The 19,921-nt window shown below is 36.9% G+C and overlaps 1 protein-coding gene across 4 annotated transcripts in view; it reads left to right on the forward strand.

Annotated features, from left to right (window-relative positions):
• ASH1L (ASH1 like histone lysine methyltransferase) overlaps positions 1–19,921 on the forward strand; it is a 214,309-nt gene that overhangs the window by 55,464 nt on the left and 138,924 nt on the right. For all 4 annotated transcript variants that reach the window (XM_033414639.2, XM_033414638.2, XM_004284597.4 and 1 more), the window contains one exon: positions 5,996–10,559. In XM_033414639.2, the coding sequence (XP_033270530.1) occupies positions 5,996–10,559 (4,564 nt within the window). The remainder of the gene's footprint in view (positions 1–5,995; positions 10,560–19,921) is intronic.

Below are 19,921 nucleotides of genomic sequence, written 5' to 3' on the forward strand. Positions count from 1 at the left end.
AAAAGCTTGACTAAGCAGATAACATTTGCTTTGTTATTGTGGAGCTGAAGTTAATGTTGAGATATCGTTTTTTCCTGTTATAATATATAAAGTTAATGCCATGTGGAGTTTTTCAAAACTTTATATGAACCTCAAGGTCATCTAGAAGTATACATATGCAAAAACAACCAGGGAGCCTTACGAAAATGTTCTAAAGTTAATGGTTATGGTTGCACAACTCTGTGAATATACTAAAAACCATTGAACTTGTGCTCATAAAGGGTAAATTTTATGGTATGTGAATTATATCTCAATAATGTTATAAATAAAATAAGGAATTTCTATAGGCTTACAAAAAGGAAAAAATAGCCTTTTTAAGTATTAAAACATACTGTAAAGTGTCCACATATTATTAGTGGCTCAGGAATAAATATAAATGTAAGTGAAGCAAAATGGAGAGCTTAGACCCAAATATGAATAAAAATATGTGAGAAGTGTATTTCAAATCAGTGAATGTGAAATGAGAAATGGAAAAACTCTTAGAACAACGAACAAAACCTTTTCAGGTAAAAGCTGCTTCTCTACCCACAGATTATGTTTTAAAAATTCAAAATAGATAAATAATTTAAAGTAAAAGTAAGAATGAGACCATAAAAACATTAGTTGAAAATGTGGTGAAGATTGTCATCTTTACGAGGATGTGATCATTCCAATTATGCTATGAAAACAACTATAAAACTAAAGAGATTATTTTATCTACTATAATGGTTAAGAGCTTTAGCTATGAAATCAGACTATGTTTAAAGCATACTTTCAATCACTTAATGGTTAAGTAACCTTGACCAGGTAATCTAGTATCTAAACTATTCCTATTTTTAAAAAAATAAATTTAATGAGGATAATTACATTAACCACATCATATGGTTGTTGTGAGGATCAAATGACAGAATATGTGTGGTACTTAGTACAGTTTTTCATATGTTTCTGAATACATTTAACTTCTTTTTAAGAAAAATAATAGGAAGTAGAAGGACAACCAGTAAATTGGGAGACAAATGTGCGACATGAGAGAAATATTATTTCAAAAATATTAAGGGCTCTTCTAAATAAGAAATGATAAACTCCACAATTCAGAAAAAAGACATGGACCTCAAACAGCTATTACACTGCTGAAAAATATACAAGGCCTGTAAAATCATGTGACAGGATGTCTTGTTCATAATACCAGGCAGTAAGTGAAATGTAAATGGAAATGCCCCAAAAGTGTATCTATAGGTTGTAAAATCTTAAGCACTGACAGTGGGAATAAAAAATATTTTCTTCACATTTAGAACATTGACATTCACAAAAAGAAAACTCACATAGCATAATGAGAAAACATTACAAGCTGTATAAGAACACAGACCAACAGTAGGGAAAGAGTCAACAGATGAGCATAGACTTCACTACCAAAGAGCTGGAAATATTGAAACCATCTGAAAGATTTTGAAATGGTTAAAATGGGCAAAAAGATAACCATTTGATAAAAACAGGACGATAACAAGTGGATTTGAAAATGAACCAAATAGTAATTAATCCTAGAAATAATGGCATTTGAAATGAAAACAATGAGTTTATTGGAACAGTAAATGAGAGAGCGTATTTTCTGACGATAACTATAACCAGATCACCCAATTGTCAAGGTTTGGAAACATTAACATTGACCTGAATACTATTAGTCTGATGTTTAATTTCAAAATCGTCAGAAGCAAGGTTGTCAGTTGTTACTGTTTCTGTTTTTAGGCAATATCATTGCCTAAAAATGCAGAATATCACAAGTCACAAGGTATTATCTTGGGTTACAGAAATGTAGTGTTTATAAACTCTGAATTTTTATAATAAACTTTTTTCCATTAAAAAAGTCTTTCTTGGGGCTTCCCTGGTGGCGCAGTGGTTGAGAATCTGCCTGCCAATGCAGGGGACATGGGTTCGAGCCCTGGTCTTGGAGGATCCTACATGCCACGGAGCAACTAGGCCCATGAGCCACAACTACTGAGCCTGTGCGTCTGGAGCCTGTGCTCCGCAACAAGAGAGGCCGCGATAGTGAGAGGCCCGCGCACCGTGATGAAGAGTGGCCCCCGCTTGCCACAACTAGAGAAAGCCCTCGCACAGAAACGAAGACCCAACACAGCAAAAATAAATAAATTAATTAATAAACTCCTACCCCCAACATCTTCAAAAGAAAAAAGAAAACCAGAGCTTTAAAAAAAAAAGTTTTTCTTGATGCAGAGCTGTCCTACACGTGTAACTATTTATCATATATACCCTTTTTTTAAAGAACTTTATTTATTTATTTGACTGCATCAGGTCTTAGTTGTGGTGTGCAGGCTCTTCGTTGTGGCATGTGGGCTCCAGAGCAAGCAGGCTCAGTAGTTGCAGTGCACGCGCAGGCTCAGTATTTGTGGCGCATGGACTTAGTTGCGCCGTGGCATGTGGGATCTTAGTTCCCCAACCAGGGATCGAACCGACGTCCCCCACATTGGAAGGCAGATTCTTACCACTGGACCACCTGGGAAGTCCCTATTGTATATACCCTTTGATCAGGCAATTCCACTTTTAGAAGTTGATCTGAAGGAAATAATTGGACAAATAGACAAAGATTTATATAATTGGATGTTCATCATTATATTCCTTACAAGAAGAAATAGCCGAAAACTGGGACTTCCCTGGCTGGCCAGTCATTAAGACTCCAGGCTTCCTCCACTGCAGGGGTCACAGGTTCGATCCCTGGTCAGAGAACTAGGATCCTGCATGCCTCACAGCGCTGTTTAAAAAGCAACCAGTATGAGGTTGGTTTTATGAATTTTGAACTGTTAAAAAAACATTGAATTGATAGTCTGACTCAATTTATTTGTGTAAAAAGGTGTCTTCCTCGTATTGTTTAAGTGGGCTATGAAACCGCAAGCATTTTTGGCCCCATTTTTATGAAAGAATGTACATGTATTTGAGTATATGGTGAAGCATATGAAATGTAAAATTGTTTGTTTATGGATGGTAGTGTTTATACCTTCCCTCTTTTCTAATGAGCATACTTTTATCTTTGTTTTCAAGTTGAAGAAAATTATATGCTTAAAATGATGTTTTGATACAATATCTTTTTCATTGACTAACATAATATACTCTTAAAAATGATACCTCTTACTACTGGTTGTCATTTTAAGAGGTTCTTAGAAAGGTAAGAGAATAATATTACCAGTACCAACTGTAGCTTTCAACATCTTATTAATATTACCTCATTCACTCAGTTTATTCAGTGTCAGGATTTGGACGAAAAAAAATCTTTGAAACCAAAATCAAATTATCTGCGCTTTTTTGTTTTATTTTTATTTTTTCCTTCTTTAATCATAGACCATTTACTGTGGGATACTATTTTAGGATGCTTTTAATTAACCTGAGATACTCATTTCCATCAAAGGTGAAAAACCAGATTTCAGTACAGTCTTTTAAGCAGGTTAAGGGAGCTGGATGTTTCTACTTTTCTTTCAGACAGAATTTTAAAAATAAACTTTTATTGAAGTATAACATAAATATAAATGTAACAACTCGGTGAATTTTCACAAACTCAACCACCCCTTGTAGCCAGCATTCAGTTTAAGAAATGGAACATTACCAGCACCCACCAAGATCTTGTGCTCCTTTCTCATCATTGCCCCACACCAGGGGTAACCATTTTCCTGACTTTAAATATCATAATTAGTCGTGCCTCTTTGTGAACTTAATATAAATGGAGTTATATAGTACACACTATTATTCTGTATCCTTTCACTTAGTCTTGTTTGTGAGCGTTATCTGTGCTATGGAACATAGTCATAGTTTGTTCAGATAGATTTTTAAAGGTACGTTTTAAAATGGAAGTGTTACAATTTTCAGGTATAAATATATTTTAAAATACTTAATAAAGCCTTTAATTTTTAAGTTTTGAAAAGTAACTGTAAAAATACAAAATGGGAATATTGTTTCTTTAACAAGATGGGAAGAAAATGTGTTTCTTTAATCACAAGCTTAATATATGTCAGTTGAATATGAGACTGTCAGAAAAGCCAGTTTCCTCTTGGGCAAAATTGTAAGGGTCCAGTCCAAAAGAAGAGATAGTCCCCTTAATTTTGAGTCAATCAAATATTGGTTGTATTGTGTTTCCTCCCTCATAGGTTACTATTTTCATTAATCTTCTGTTTATTCTTCTATTTTTAATATAACCAGATATGTATATATATTCATATACCTGTCTTCTTATACAGAAGATAGCATATTATAACCACTGTCCAAATTCTTGCTTTTTTTCATTTAATAATCCATATTAAAGAGCATTCGATAGCAATATATTGATATCTTCTCTTTTTTTCCCAGTTTTATGGCAGTCCATTGTACAGATATACTTTGATTTATTCAGCCAATCCCCTGTAGATAATCATTTAGACTGTTTTAGGGTTTTGCTATTAAAATGGTGGTACATTTTTAGCTTTTTGCAAACATTAGATTTTTTGCCAGTGTGTCTTGGGGTAGATCCCCTAAAAGTGGTCAAAGGAATAAATGCATGTGGTATTTTTCTAGTTATTGCCAATTTCTATTTTGTAGGGATTATACCATTTTACACACAAAACTTTTCCGTATATGCATGAATTTGGTTTTGGGTTTTCTATCCTGGCCCATTGGATCTTTTGTCTTTTCATGTGCTATACTGTTTTAGGGATAGAGGCATTAAAAATTAATTTAATATTTGATAGTTATCCCCTTCTTTTTAGATTTTGCTAGGTATTCTTGCTTATATATTTTTCCCAATGAATGTTATAACTTTTCTTATTCCTGAGAGAATCTTGTTGGTATTTTTATTAGGATGACATTAAATTTATAAATTTGCTTCGGGGAAATTGTCAGCTCCATATCTTCCTATCCACAAACATAGTATGTCTTTACATTTGTTCAAGTCTTTCATTTGTATTTTATAGTTAAGAAAGACACTTTAGGGCTTCCCTGGCGGCGCAGTGGTTGAGAGTCCGCCTGCTGATGCAGGGGACATGGGTTCGTGCCCCGGTCTGGGAAGATCCCATATGCCGTGGAGCGGCTAGGCCCGTGAGCCGTGGCTGCTGAACCTGCCCGTCTGGAGCCTGTGCTCCGCAACGGGAGAGGCCACAACAGTGAGAGGCCCGCATACCGCCAAAAAAAAAAAAAAAAAAAAAAGAAAGACTCTTTATGTCAGTTATACCTCAATTTAAAAAAACAAACAAACTGCTGAAACGTGAAGAAGAAAAAAATCTTTGTTATCTAAAAGTAAAACAGACTGTTGTGGGAAATGATAAATTCATTTGTAAAGTATATAATGAGGATTCATACATTAGATAGCAATTTATATTATGACTTAAAAGTTACTTTCAACTCTAAGATTTTATATAAAAACACATTCTAAAGAAAATATGAACATATTTTATTGTCTTTTCTATTCTTCTCACATGAAGAGAGAACTTGACTGCTCATTCAAGATTATAATTAAGAATGTGTTAAAGGAGTAAAAGTTGGTCAGGAATTGTCCTGCATTGGTTTGAAATCATTGAAATTAAATAAGGAGGTAGGCAAAGAACCATTATTTTAAACGAGGACCATGGGATATTGTAACTAACAATATCTTTTCAAAAACAGTACATTCATATGCTAATGTATGTTTAGTCCATGTAAGGAGAAAGTAGACTATTTGCCTTTTTAAAACAATGTCAAAAAATACCATAGGGATATTTCTAAATACTCAATAATATGTACGTTCATATGGTTGAAAGTCAACAAAGATTACATCTATATAGTCTGATATAGCAGTAGAGGAACTAACATACCGTGACAGTATAACATTAGTTAGTTTTTTTAAAAAAGCACTATTGCCTATCTTGTATCTGATTTGTCATCATTTAGTTTGTTTGATTGTAATGCTAAACTGAAATGGTATATAAGCTTTACTCTCTCTGAAACCCTTTTCTTGTTCAAATTTTAGGATCCTTCAAAGTTGTACAAGAAATCAGGTGATGTTGCAGCCATTGAATGCCAGTCTGAGGAGAGCATCCATCTTCATTCACAGGGAGAAAACAATCCTTTGTCTAAGAAGCTTTCTCCAGTACACTCAGAAATGACAGATTACATTAATGCAGCATCATCTACTCTTGTTGGTAGCCAGGATCCTGATTTAAAGGACAGGGCATTACTTAATGGAGGAACGAGTGTAACGGAAAAGTTGGCACAGCTCATTGCAACTTGTCCTCCCTCCAAGTCTTCCAAGACAAAACCTAAGAAGTTAGGAACTGGCACTACTGCGGGATTGGTTAACAAGGATTTGATCAGGAAAGCAGGCGTTGGCTCTGTAGCTGGAATAATACATAAGGACTTAATAAAAAAACCAACTATCAGCACAGCGGTTGGATTGGTAACTAAAGATCCTGGGAAAAAGCCAGTGTTTAATGCAACAGTAGGATTGGTCAATAAGGACTCTGTGAAAAAACTAGGAACTGGCACTACAGCGGTATTCATTAATAAAGACTTAGGCAAAAAGCCAGGGAATATCACTACAGTAGGACTGCTAAGCAAAGATTCAGGAAAGAAGCTAGGAATTGGTATTGTTCCAGGTTTAGTGAATAAGGAACCTGGAAAGAAGCTAGGACTTGGCACTGTGGTTGGACTAGTTAATAAAGACTTGGGAAAGAAATTGGGTTCTACTGTTGGCCTAGTGGCCAAGGACTGTGCGAAGAAGATTGTAGCAAATTCAACAATGGGATTAGTTAATAAGGACATTGGAAAGAAACTAGTGAGTTGTCCTATGGCAGGACTGGTCAGTAAAGATGCCATAAACCTTAAAGCGGAAGCACTGCTCCCCACTCAGGAACCACTTAAGGCTTCTTGTAGTACAAACATCAATAGTCATGAAAGTCAGGAACTTTCTGAATCCCTGAAAGACAGTGCCACCAGCAAAACTTTTGAGAAGAATGTTATACGGCAGAGTAAAGAAAGCATATTGGAAAAGTTCTCAGTTCGAAAGGAAATCATTAATTTGGAGAAAGAAATGTTTAATGAAGGAACATGCATTCAGCAAGACAGTTTCTCATCCAGTGAAAGGGGGTCTTATGAAACCTCAAAGCATGAAAAGCAACCTCCCGTATATTGCACTTCTCCGGACTTTCAAATGGGAGTTGCTTCTGATGCATCTACAGCAAAATCCCCTTTTAGTGCAGTAGGAGAAAGCAATCTCCCTTCCCCATCACCTACTGTATCTGTTAATCCTTTAACCAGAAGTCCCCCTGAAACGTCTTCACAGATGGCTCCTAATCCGTTACTTTTAAGTCCTACCACAGAACTAATGGAAGAAATTTCTGAATCTGTCGGAAAGAACCAATTTACTTCTGAAAGTACCCACTTGAACATTGGTCATAGGTCTGTGGGTCATAGCATGAATATTGAATGCAAAGGGATTGATAAAGAGGTAAATGATTCCAAAACTGCACATATAGATATTCCAAGAATAAGCTCTTCTCTGGGAAAAAAGCCAAGTTTGACTTCTGATTCCAGTATTCATACAATTACGCCTTCAGTTGTTAACTTCACTAGTTTATTTAGTAACAAGCCCTTTCTAAAACTTGGTGCAGTAACTGCATCCGACAAACACTGCCAAGTTACTGAAAGCCTAAGCACTACTTTGCAGTCCAAACCATTAAAAAAAAGGAAAGGAAGAAAACCTCGGTGGACTAAAGTGGTGGCAAGAAGCACATGCCGGTCTCCAAAAGGGCTAGAATTAGAAAGATCAGAGCTTTTTAAAAATGTTTCTTGTAGTTCACTATCAAATAGTAATTCTGAGCCAGCCAAGTTTATGAAAAACATTGGACCATCTTCATTTGTAGATCATGACTTCCTTAAACGCCGATTACCAAAGTTGAGCAAATCTACAACTCCATCTCTTGCTCTCTTAACTGATAGTGAAAAACCATCTCATAAGTCTTTTGCTACTCACAAACTATCCTCCAGTATGTGTGTGTCTAGTGATCTTTTGTCTGATATTTATAAACCCAAAAGAGGAAGACCTAAATCTAAGGAGATGCCTCAACTGGAAGGTCCACCTAAAAGGACTTTAAAAATTCCTGCCTCTAAAGTTTTTTCTTTGCAGTCTAAGGAAGAACAAGAACCCCCAATTTTACAACCAGAAATTGAAATTCCTTCCTTCAAACAAAGTCTGTCTGTGTCTCCTTTTCCAAAAAAGAGAGGCAGACCTAAGAGGCAAATGAGGTCACCAGTCAAGATGAAGCCACCTGTACTATCGGTGGCTCCATTTGTTGCCACTGAAAGTCCAAGCAAGCTTGAGTCTGAAAGTGACAACCATAGAAGTAGCAGTGATTTCTTTGAGAGTGAGGATCAACTTCAGGATCCAGATGATCTAGATGACAGTCACAGGCCAACTGTCTGTAGTATGAGTGACCTTGAGATGGAACCAGATAAAAAAATTACGAAAAGAAACAATGGACAGTTAATGAAAACAATTATCCGCAAAATAAATAAAATGAAGACTTTAAAGAGAAAGAAACTGTTGAATCAGATTCTTTCAAGCTCTGTAGAATCAAGTAATAAAGGGAAAGTGCAATCCAAACTCCATAATACAGTGTCAAGTCTTGCCGCCACATTTGGCTCTAAATTGGGCCAACAGATAAATGTCAGCAAGAAAGGAACCATTTACATAGGAAAGAGGAGGGGTCGAAAACCAAAAACTGTCTTAAATGGCATTCTTTCTGGTAGCCCTACCAGCCTTGCTGTTCTTGAACAAACAGCTCAGCAGGCAGCTGGGTCAGCATTAGGACAGATTCTTCCACCTTTACTGCCTTCATCTGCTAGTAGTTCTGAGATTCTTCCATCACCTATTTGCTCTCAGTCTTCTGGGACTAGTGGAGGTCAGAGCCCTGTAAGTAGTGATGCAGGCTTTGTTGAACCCAGTTCAGTGCCATATTTGCATTTACACTCCAGACAGGGCAGTATGATTCAGACTCTTGCAATGAAGAAGGCCTCAAAGGGGAGGAGGCGGTTATCTCCTCCTACTTTGTTGCCAAATTCTCCTTCTCACTTGAGTGAACTGACATCTCTGAAAGAAGCTACTCCTTCTCCTATTAGTGAGTCTCATAGTGATGAGACCATTCCCAGTGATAGTGGAATTGGAACAGATAATAACAGCACATCAGACAGGGCAGAGAAATTTTGTGGGCAAAAAAAGAGGAGGCATTCTTTTGAGCATGTTTCTCTGATTCCCCCTGAAACCTCTACAGTCCTAAGCAGTCTTAAAGAAAAACATAAACATAAATGTAAGCGCAGGAATCATGATTACCTCAGCTACGACAAGATGAAAAGGCAAAAACGAAAACGGAAAAAGAAATATCCCCAACTCCGAAATAGACAGGATCCAGACTTTATTGCAGATCTGGAGGAATTAATAAGTCGCCTAAGTGAAATTCGAATCACTCATCGAAGTCATCATTTTATCCCCCGAGACCTTTTGCCAACTATTTTTCGAATCAACTTTAATAGTTTCTATACGCATCCTTCTTTCCCCTTAGACCCTTTGCACTACATTCGAAAACCTGACTTAAAAAAGAAGAGAGGGAGACCCCCTAAGATGAGGGAGGCAATGGCTGAAATGCCTTTTATGCACAGCCTTAGTTTTCCTCTTTCTAGTACTGGATTCTATCCTTCTTATGGCATGCCTTACTCTCCCTCACCCCTTACAGCTGCTCCCATAGGATTAGGTTACTATGGAAGATATCCCCCAACTCTTTATCCACCTCCTCCATCTCCATCTTTCACCACTCCACTTCCACCTCCTTCCTATATGCATGCTGGTCATTTACTTCTCAATCCCACCAAATACCATAAGAAAAAGCATAAGCTACTTCGACAGGAAGCCTTTCTTACAACCAGCAGGACTCCCCTTCTTTCTATGAGTACCTACCCTAGCGTCCCTCCCGAGATGGCCTATGGTTGGATGGTCGAGCACAAACACAGGCACCGTCACAAACACAGAGAACACCGTTCTTCTGAGCAGCCACAGGTTTCCATGGACACTGGCTCTTCCAGATCTGTCCTAGAATCTTTGAAGCGCTATCGATTTGGAAAGGATACTGTTGGAGAGCGCTATAAACATAAGGAAAAGCACCGGTGTCATATGTCCTGCCCTCATCTCTCTCCTTCAAAAAGCTTAATAAACAGAGAAGAGCAGTGGGTCCACCGAGAGCCTTCAGAATCTAGTCCATTGGCCTTGGGATTGCAGACACCTTTACAGATTGACTGTTCAGAAAGTTCTCCAAGTTTATCCCTTGGGGGATTCACTCCCAACTCTGATCTGGCCAGCAGTGATGAACATACAAACCTTTTCACAAGTGCAATAGGGAGCTGCAGAGTTTCAAACCCTAACTCCAGTGGCCGAAAGAAACTAACTGACAGCCCTGGACTGTTTTCTGCACAGGACACTTCATTAAATCGGCCTCACAGAAAGGAGCCGCTGCCTTCCAGCGAAAGGGCAGTACAGACCTTGACAGGTAAGAGGGTTATTTTGTTGCCTGTTGTTTGTGTTAGAGAAATGGTGTATTTTGCCTACCGGTTGCCTGATACGTGTACATGAACTTTTAATAGCTCAAGTGTTTTTGTTTTTATAAATGTATTTTGAAATGTTATCTTCCAAGTTTTTATTTTCAGTAGATGTGAGAAGTAAGATAAGGCATGTCTTTGCATTAATTTTGAATTTTGAGAAGAGATATCATTATCAAAACAAACAAAAAATAATACTCAACTTTTTGGAAATCAGGAAAAATGATTTTCTTATGCAAAAAGGCTATTACACAGTTTCTTTAGTGAGAAACGGCTCATAGATATCTGGGTTTTTTTTTTTTAATTTTATTGAAGTATAGTTGATTTAGTGTTGTGGATATCTGTTAATACCTATGCAGGATTTTTAATATATACTGATCCAGTTTATAAATGTTTCTATGTTACAGGAAGAATATGTTGTTAACTCTGTGTGTCTCATAATAAAAATCTAAACAGTCAAAACTATCAACTTGTGGGAATTCCCTGGCGGTCCAGTGGTTAGGACTCTACGCCTTCACTGCTGCAGGCCTGGGTTCAGTCCCTGTTTGGGAAACTAAGATCCCACAAGCCATGTGGTGCAGCCAAAAACAAACAAAATTATCAACTTTGTAAAATTTAACTCAATATTTAGTGGGACTTCATTTTTCAGAGTACCTTTAGGTATCTTCATAAAAGCTGCTTAGGTTTAATAAAGTGACATAAAGCAAATTTAGGTAATGCGTTTGTAATGTCTAGAAAGTGTCTTTTAAGAATTGAAAAGAAGATATGGGGCTTCCCTGGTGGCATAGTGGTTGAGAGTCCGCCTGCCGATGCAGGGGACACGGGTTCGTGCCCCGGTCCGGGAAGATCCCACATGCTGTGGAGCAGCTAGGCCCGTGAGCCATGGCCGCTGAGCCTGCACGTCCAGAGCCTGTGCTCCGCAACGGGAGAGGCCATAACAGTGAGAGGCCCACGTACCGCAAAAAAAAAAGAATTGAAAAGAAGATAGAAAACAAGAAAAAGGAAGCATTGCCTATTCATGTATAAGATGACGCTAAGTCAGAAGTTCTTTATCAGAGATCTCAACCCTACGGGTTTGTAAATTAACTCTAGAAAGTCCATAAAACCTCTGATGTTGTAAGTAAAATTATGTGTGTGTATGCTTGTGTGTATTTTTAGGAGAAAATGCATATATTTTTTCAGATTCTCCAAGTAAACTCTGTAAGCCTCAATATCCCTTCCTATAAAATGGGATTAGTAGGGTTATTATAAACAGTAAATGAGATTATAGTGTTTATTAAAATGATTTGCACATAGTAAGCATACAAATGTTAATTGATATTATTCCCCCCAAATATTAAAAACTTGTGCATTAGAGGAAATGATAAACCCCTCAAAGAGAAGAGGGTTTTTTTCCTGATTTTAATTATTTGTGAACTTTTGAAAAATAAAAGCTATCTTGGTGGAGCTGAGCATTCTTTAGTTTTTAACAATGTAATAAAGAAGGAAAAAATCGTAAGCTCTAATTAGGTTCATTCAACAAATTTTTTGACAAACATTTAATCAACAGCAGTTATTGAATATCTGCTGTCAGCCAGACATTGTACTTTGTGGGCCCTTGTGATATAATAGGGAACAAAGCACACAGGTTCATTGTTCTCATGGATCTTAATATTGGAGGAGATGAGTAATAAAAAAAATTGCACATTAAATGTCATAAAAATTGTGACAAATGGTGTATATATATATATATATATATATATATATTTAAAGTCCAGGGTTCTATGGGAGTATGAAATGGGGGCCTAACTCAGGAAGGCTTCCCTGAGAAAGTGACCCTAGACAGTTAACTTGAATGAAGGATGAGCAGTAGTTAGCTAGGTGAACAGAATTCCACTTACTCATTTACTCATTCATTCACTCATTCATTTATTTATTGAATTCCAAAACATCTAGCATTCTTCTAGTCACTGGTATATAGTAGAGAGTAAAGACATATCTGGCCTCATTAACTTTCAGCTTGGTGAAGGAAGACAAACTATAGAGTGGTAAGCACATAAATAATGGCATAATTGATAAAAATGCTATCAAATTAATTAATATAAGTGTTAGGATACATAACTAAGGGGAGAGGGGTGCCTATTTAGATAGAGTTATTAGTTATGGTCCAAGGGTAAAAAGTTGCAATTTAAGGATGTGAAACCACCAAGCTTCCAAGCTGAGGTTTGGGTGAAGAGCACTTTTGAGGATCCTGAACTGGAAAGGAGCTTAGATGTTAGAAAACCAGGGGAGCGCTCAGAAGGTTCATTGTGGTAGGAGAGGGAATACAAGAGAGAGAATGGTGAGAGAATTGTGGTGAAAGAAAGAAGACAGACCACATGTTAAAAGATTTTGGATTTTATACTAAGCAAAAAGACATAAGTGTTGATTTTAAATTTACATTTTAAAAGATTGTTCTAGCTCACCTGTGAACATTGAATTGTAGAGGACAAAAATAGCTACAGGGAAACCAATTAGTAGACAATTGCAGTAGTCTAGATAAAATGATGATACTTAAGGGTGTTGGCGGACTCCTTCATGAATATTTGAGAGGTTAATGGTGCAGTGTACTGATACAGAGAAGACTAGAGGAGGAGAGATTTGGGGAGAGTACAAGTTTGCTTTTTCATATATATAAACCTTGAGATGCCTTTAGAAACTTCAGGTGGTGATGTTGAGCAGACATTTGGGTATCTAGTTCTGGAGCTCAAGAGAGATGTTTGGGCTAGAGATACGGGCATTTCACTATGAGGTTTTGAAAAACTTCGGTGATATTATTCACTAAAAATAAAAGGATGTCTGGAAAAGAGAGTTGGGAACAGGCTCTCAAAACCTCTGAAACTTTGTAACCAGAGCACCAAGAAAAATAGTCATTCTAGAAAATACCAGCAGCAGGTAAAAATACATGTTAAATTGTTTAATAAGTAGAGAAATACTACAATAAACATAGGACTCTTTAGGAGAAGATGAAGGTAGCCTGATAGAAACAGATATAAAGAAGGGTTGAATCTGCTCAGTTGTAGACACAAAGCATATCATAAATATGAAGTGATGCCAGATATAGCTGGTTCTGGTTTATTGTCCTTATTTGTCTCTTTCTCATGAAGGTTGGGGGAACCACACAATAAGCACTTGTAGGAAAATCTGTGACCATTTGTAGCCAAGAGGGTGAATGGGCATTCTGAACAGAACTGCATTGTTCAATGGTTTACTGCATTTAGTTTGTGTTAGAGTATTCTTTGTTTAGCTGCTAACTTGGTGCTTCAAAACATTAATGTACTCTGAAAAATCACGTATGAACTCCATGTCATTCTGGTATTCTATTTATCAATTGTATGTGAGCTGTTTCACTCTACAGAAACATTCTAACAAAATAGACTATACATCTATGAATCCTCTGTTTATCTATCTACCTGTCGTCGTGAGAGAGATGATATTTCCCTACAGAGAATATAAAGTGAGAAAAGAAAAGAGCCTTGGACAGCTTTGAGGAATTTCAGTATTTAAAGTAGTGATTAAAAACCATCAGCCTTTGGTTTATATATGACCCTTTGTGATGATTTCTACAGTTTGTTTTTTTAATTGCTAAAATTTAAAAATCTGGAGATTTCACACAAGCATGCAGAATTCTGCTTTTCTTTGAAAAGAAATCAGAACATCTGACAACAGTTAATCCGTATTTCCTCAATGACATCAAGGTTGGGTCTCAATAGTGGCCGCCCCTCCCCCCTCCCCAAGTCTTTAGTTGGGACATACGTTCTTCAGTTTTCCTCAGTCCTCACAGTGTCCTGTTGTGTGTTATATCTGGCCCAGTTCAAATATTTAAGAGATTTATCTGGCTCCAAGGAATATTGAGTCTGAGGCCCCTAATTTAAGAGTTGTGAGAAGGAGCTTATAAGAAGTGGGGGAATTGAGGTGAAGGTAAAGTGAAATGACAGCTTAGGTTGTTGAATGTATCATCTACATGGACATTAACGTCACCCAAGAGGCCATTTATAGGAGTCAGGGTGGAAGGGATGAATCTGAATCTGGGTTCAGGGACCTTGGAGAATGAGATAGCAGGGAAAGCTAGCATATGCAGAAATACCTGCTTTATGAATAAGAACCTTTTTTTTTCCCTTCCTTTAAAAATATAACATACAAAAACATTAAGACCTCTCCGAAGTCACTGTTCTGACACCAATCCTTTGTCACCAACTGAGTTTCCTACAATTTAGATCAATTCTGATACTAACTACCTGGAGTTAGAGAAGACCCTACAAGTTAAGAGCAAAGTTTTTTGAAGACTGCCCCCATTTAAGATGCCAGTGGCAAGTTTCAGTGTCCCCAATCCACCCACACTTCTCCCCAGCTTGCTACAAGTTTAGGGGCTACCACAACCCCTCAGTTTTGATAATTTGGTAGAACAGGTCATAGAACTTACTGAAACCACTATAATTACAATTACAGTTATATTATAAAGGATACAGATCAGGAATTGAAGAGGTGCATAGGGCAATAGCTGGGGCGGGAAAGGGGACACAGAGCTTCCATACCCTCTCTGTGGAATCTGGGTGTGTCATGCTCCCAGCACATCACTGTGTTCACCAACCAAGAAGCTTCACCAGGCCTCTGTGTCCAGAATTTTGATTGGGGCTTCACTATATAGGTGTGATTGATTAAATCATTGGCCATGTGATTGAATTCAATCTCAGGTCCATCTCTACCCTCTGTAGATTGGGCTCACCCAGAGTTTCAGCTCTCTAATCATGTGGTTGGTCTCTAGTGACCAGCCTCCATCCTGAGGGAATCTTAGGGTTCACCTTAAGTCACCTCTTTGGCATAACAAAGACACTGCTATCAGGAAATTTCAAGGTTTTTGAAGTTCTGTGCCAGGAATCAGAGATCAGGTATATTCTTCATTATATCACAAGTCTAATTTGTTTTGTTAATTGATCTGTAACTTGGAATCTCTCTGTCTTCTTCACAGTTATTACTCTTTTGATACGTAGGTAGAAATGTGTCTTGATTTTCTAATAGGAATTTTTTTCAGATAGACATGAAAATTGGCTTACCTATCCACAAAAAAACAGTTGAGAAAAAGATTTTTAGTTAAGGAAAATAATAAGAAAATAGTGCTAAATCATGGGATATCTTCTAATTTGGTCACTTTCAAGATCAGAATTTGTTTTGTTTAGGCAAAGCTTTATGAACTTGATTTTTTAATCTTAACTGTTATGATGGTCGCTGTCCCTTTAGTTATTTTGTATCTGTTGTTTGCCGGGTACAAGGAATACAAACAAAAGGAATAAGATATAATTTCTGCCTTCAAGGAATTTATAGTTAAGTGGAGTACATAAACATGTATCCAAATAGTTATTGATAGATAGCTCCTAAAATTGAGATACACTGTGTTTTGGGGAGCAGAGAAGAGAGGGACTCACTTAAAAGGAGCCAGGAAGATGTTTTGAGTTTAGTGTGCAAAGAATAAAGGGTGAAGACTATTTCTTATAGAGAAATAAGCTTTTTAGGGTTTTGGAGACATGATACTATACTTAGGTAACTGTAAATAGCCTGATATGGGACCAGGAGATGAGGTTGGAAAGATAGTCGGGGTACATATCATAAAGCCTCTTTTTTATATAGAATACCAAGGAGTTTGGAGTTTACCCTATAGGCAGTGGAAAGTTAAGGGTTTTAAAGCAGAAGGATTTGCTAAGATTATATGGATAGCACTATGATAGATGGATTAGAGAAAGATCAGTTGGACCAGTTTGGATATTGTCTCAGCAAAATATTATGGGGGCCTGAACTAAGATAGTGATAGAGAAAACAATATTCCAAAGAAATAGATTTTTCAAAGAGGTGAAGAAAGAGGGAAGGGCTTCCCTGGTGGCGCAGTGGTTGAGAGTCCGCCTGCCGATGCAGGGGACATGGGTTTGTGCCCCGGTCTGGGAAGATCCCACATGCTGCAGAGCGGCTGGGCCCATGAGCCACGGCCACTGAGCCTGCGCATCCGGAGCGCCTGTGCACCTCAATGGGAGAGGCCACAACAGTAAGAGGCGCGCGTTTGGCAAAAAAAAGAAGATTTTAGCATGTCTCCAAGATACCTCTCTTGGGCAGTTGGTTGAATGGTGATGTGATTAAGTGAAAGGTCGCGACTGGAGATGGAAAATGGAGTTTCATGCTGTTTAGTGGGATATGTGGATATATGGATCTGTAGCTCAAAAGAAATCAAACATGAAGGTAAAAGTTTTAGATAAGTGGTTGTTTAAGCGAAGGAAATAAGAGAAGGAATGGTAATATGTAGGGTAAACACACTGGGTTTCCTAAGGGAGTTTGTAGTCAGGAGTGTCAGGTGCTACAGAGATCATTTAGATAAGGACTGAAAGTAGACAGTTTGCTTTAGCAGATTATCTTTTGTGATCTAAGAGCGATTCCCACAGTGGTAATTGTTAGATTTCTGGAGGTTAAGGAATGAATGGGAAATAATAAGGAAATTCAGGTGATTAAAATTCTTACAGCTTTAAAGTTCTTACAGCTTTAAATTTTGTAGCATTTCTGACTGGTTTATTATGTGCTCTTTCCTTATAATTTTGTATTCTGTCAAGGAAATAACTGCATCTTCTAGATCTGTACTTGTTTCAGTGTCACATAGTTTTCCTTCTTAAAGTATAAAAAGCATAACTAAATTTCATGTTATCTTAAATTGACCTTCTCAGTCTTCAGTTGATAATTTTTCCATACATAACTTGGAGATAGATTCATTATACATAAATTGCTTTCCTGTTAAAATGTCCAAAAAACTATTTAGTATACCGTGTACTCCAAAATTGTCAGTTACCTTCGGGACATTATTATCCTGAAACAGCTGGCCAGTGGCCAAAGCTGGAACGGTTTAAGAGGAAAGGGACAAATCATCCTTACAGAAGAATTCCAAATAATGTATGTAGACTATCCCCTTCAAGGAAGTGGAACTTAATTCCCCTTTTCCTGAATATGGGCTGGACTTAGTGACCTAATTCCAAAGAACAGAGTATGGAACGGGAAAAGTACTGACTTCACAGTGAAGAGGCCTAGCAGACAGCACCTTAAACCAAGTGAAAGTATAATTTCACCAGTGATGAATCACGATGGTAATATGTACCCTCTGATATAATGTGATTAGAAGGGAACTTCATTCCTGTGGTGTTCTTTCCAAAAACGCATAACCCCAGTGTAATCATAAGAAAACATCAAAAAAAGGGGAGTGGACAGAACATTGTATAAAATACCTAGCCAATGTGGACAGAACATTGTATAAAAATCCTGGCTAATACTCCTCATGCTCCTCAAGAGTATCAAAGACATGGAAAAACAAGGAAAGCTTGAGAAACCATCACAGATCAGAGAAAATTAAGGAGACTTGACAACTAAATACAATGTGATATCCAGATTGTAACCTGGAACAGGAAAAGGACATGAGTAGAAAAATTACTCTGATGTTAACTTCATAGTTTTGTCAAATGTACCATAGTTAAGTAAGACATTAACATTAAGGAAGGTTGGGTAAAGGGTATATGAGAATTTTTGCTCTGTACTGTCTTTGCAACTTTTCTGTAAATTTAAAATTATTCCAAAACAGTCAGGTTAGTTTTTTTTAAAAAGCAGAGTACTAATTGTCAAGTGAAACCAATCTCAAACTGATAACTGATTAAGGAAAAAATTTAAAATATTCTTTACTGTTTGCAGTGAGTAGATTTATCATAAGTGTTAATTGGAATAAAACAGGCATGTTTGATAAATTATGTTGATGGAAATTTGAGGAAGATAGATCAGGGGCACAGGCAGAAATGATAGATATGTTGTCCGGAACAAGGCATTTAACCTTTTCTCTCCTTGTTTCATATGTGGGGAAATCAAACTGACTTAATCACTCCAGCAGTTTTGGATTAAATCTCATAAAGCTTTATAAAGAAAAACTGGTCTAGTCATTTTATAAGTAATTGTGCATTTTATCATTTTATAAGTGATAGCTTATTTTTTAACTTATATTCTCGTCTATACTGTTATACTAACAGTCTAAAATCAGCTTGGTGCAAATAAAATTGTAATAAAATTATACTCTTAAATGAGGCCAGGTTTTCTGGTTTCACCCAATTCTGATAACTAATTCTATTTATTTAAGTATCTTTGTTAAGTAGACATGTAATAGGACTGGTGAGGAAGAGTTTCTGACCTGGAGTGTCAGATTCTCCATCCCTGCTTTTCAGCATTTTCAATTCATGTCTAGCTGCACGTGCCAGAACCTGCAACCTGATTTCAAAAATGGGTAGAGCAGTCACATGGAGTATTTTGCATTTATAGCTTACAAATTATAGAATAAAAAAGGTTATATATCTATATAAACAGTTATCTTGTCCCCCAAGAAAAAATTAGGGCTAAATCTTCCTTTTGTTTGGAAAAAGTTTATTCACTATAGTAGACGCATAATGGTTGAAGCACAGTATACTGAGTCTTATTTTATTTTTAACTGAAGAATGTAAGCATTGATCAGAATTTTCTGATTTCTGACAATTTCTCTAGGGTGGTGTGTAAGATACACCCGTAAGTGAAGTGTGACCGTGTGGACATGAAATCAGAAAATTTATTGTGGTGGTTAGTACAGTTCTGGGAATTTCCAGAGGAATTCCATTTCAGCGAATTATCTGATTTGGGCGGTATGAGAAATACCCTGATTGGAAGGAGAAAAACACAGGCTTTTTAGCTTCAAAATCACCAGCACAGTCTCTGAATCATTCTTGTACTGCATTTAATTGGTGAGTCAGATGAAATGTATTGCTTTCAGTAAATATATTTCCCACAATTGGAAACAGCTGTTTTTATCGAGGAACCAGTTTTTATCTCAGCATTCAGCTCATTCAGAAGAAGCTTCCAGAGCTCTTATGATCTGTGAACTATAGCAAAGGATTCAGAACTTAGATCTGGAAACAAAAAAACTTGATCAAAGATTTCCACATAGTTGATGTTTTACATTCACATTATTTTACTATGGTATCCATTTTAATTATAACCAGTTTTGATTCAGTCACTTTTTAACAAACATTGCCAGTAGTCTTGACTTATAAATAATAAAAGAAGAGGAATTTCTTAAAATTTTGTAACATGCTTTAGTTTGGGTGGGAAGGAGCAATTTAAATGTTAGAAATTAGTTTTAAATGTGTTATTTTAAAATAAATTTATATCATCTATGAACTGATTAACAGTGTCTTTCCAAGTCTAGCATACTTAATCTGTTTTTCCATAGCTTACCCAAAGATATTTATAGCATTAGAAA

This window comes from Orcinus orca, chromosome 1 (assembly GCF_937001465.1).
Source record: "Orcinus orca chromosome 1, mOrcOrc1.1, whole genome shotgun sequence".
In the NCBI taxonomy this organism is placed as follows: domain Eukaryota; kingdom Metazoa; phylum Chordata; class Mammalia; order Artiodactyla; family Delphinidae; genus Orcinus; species Orcinus orca.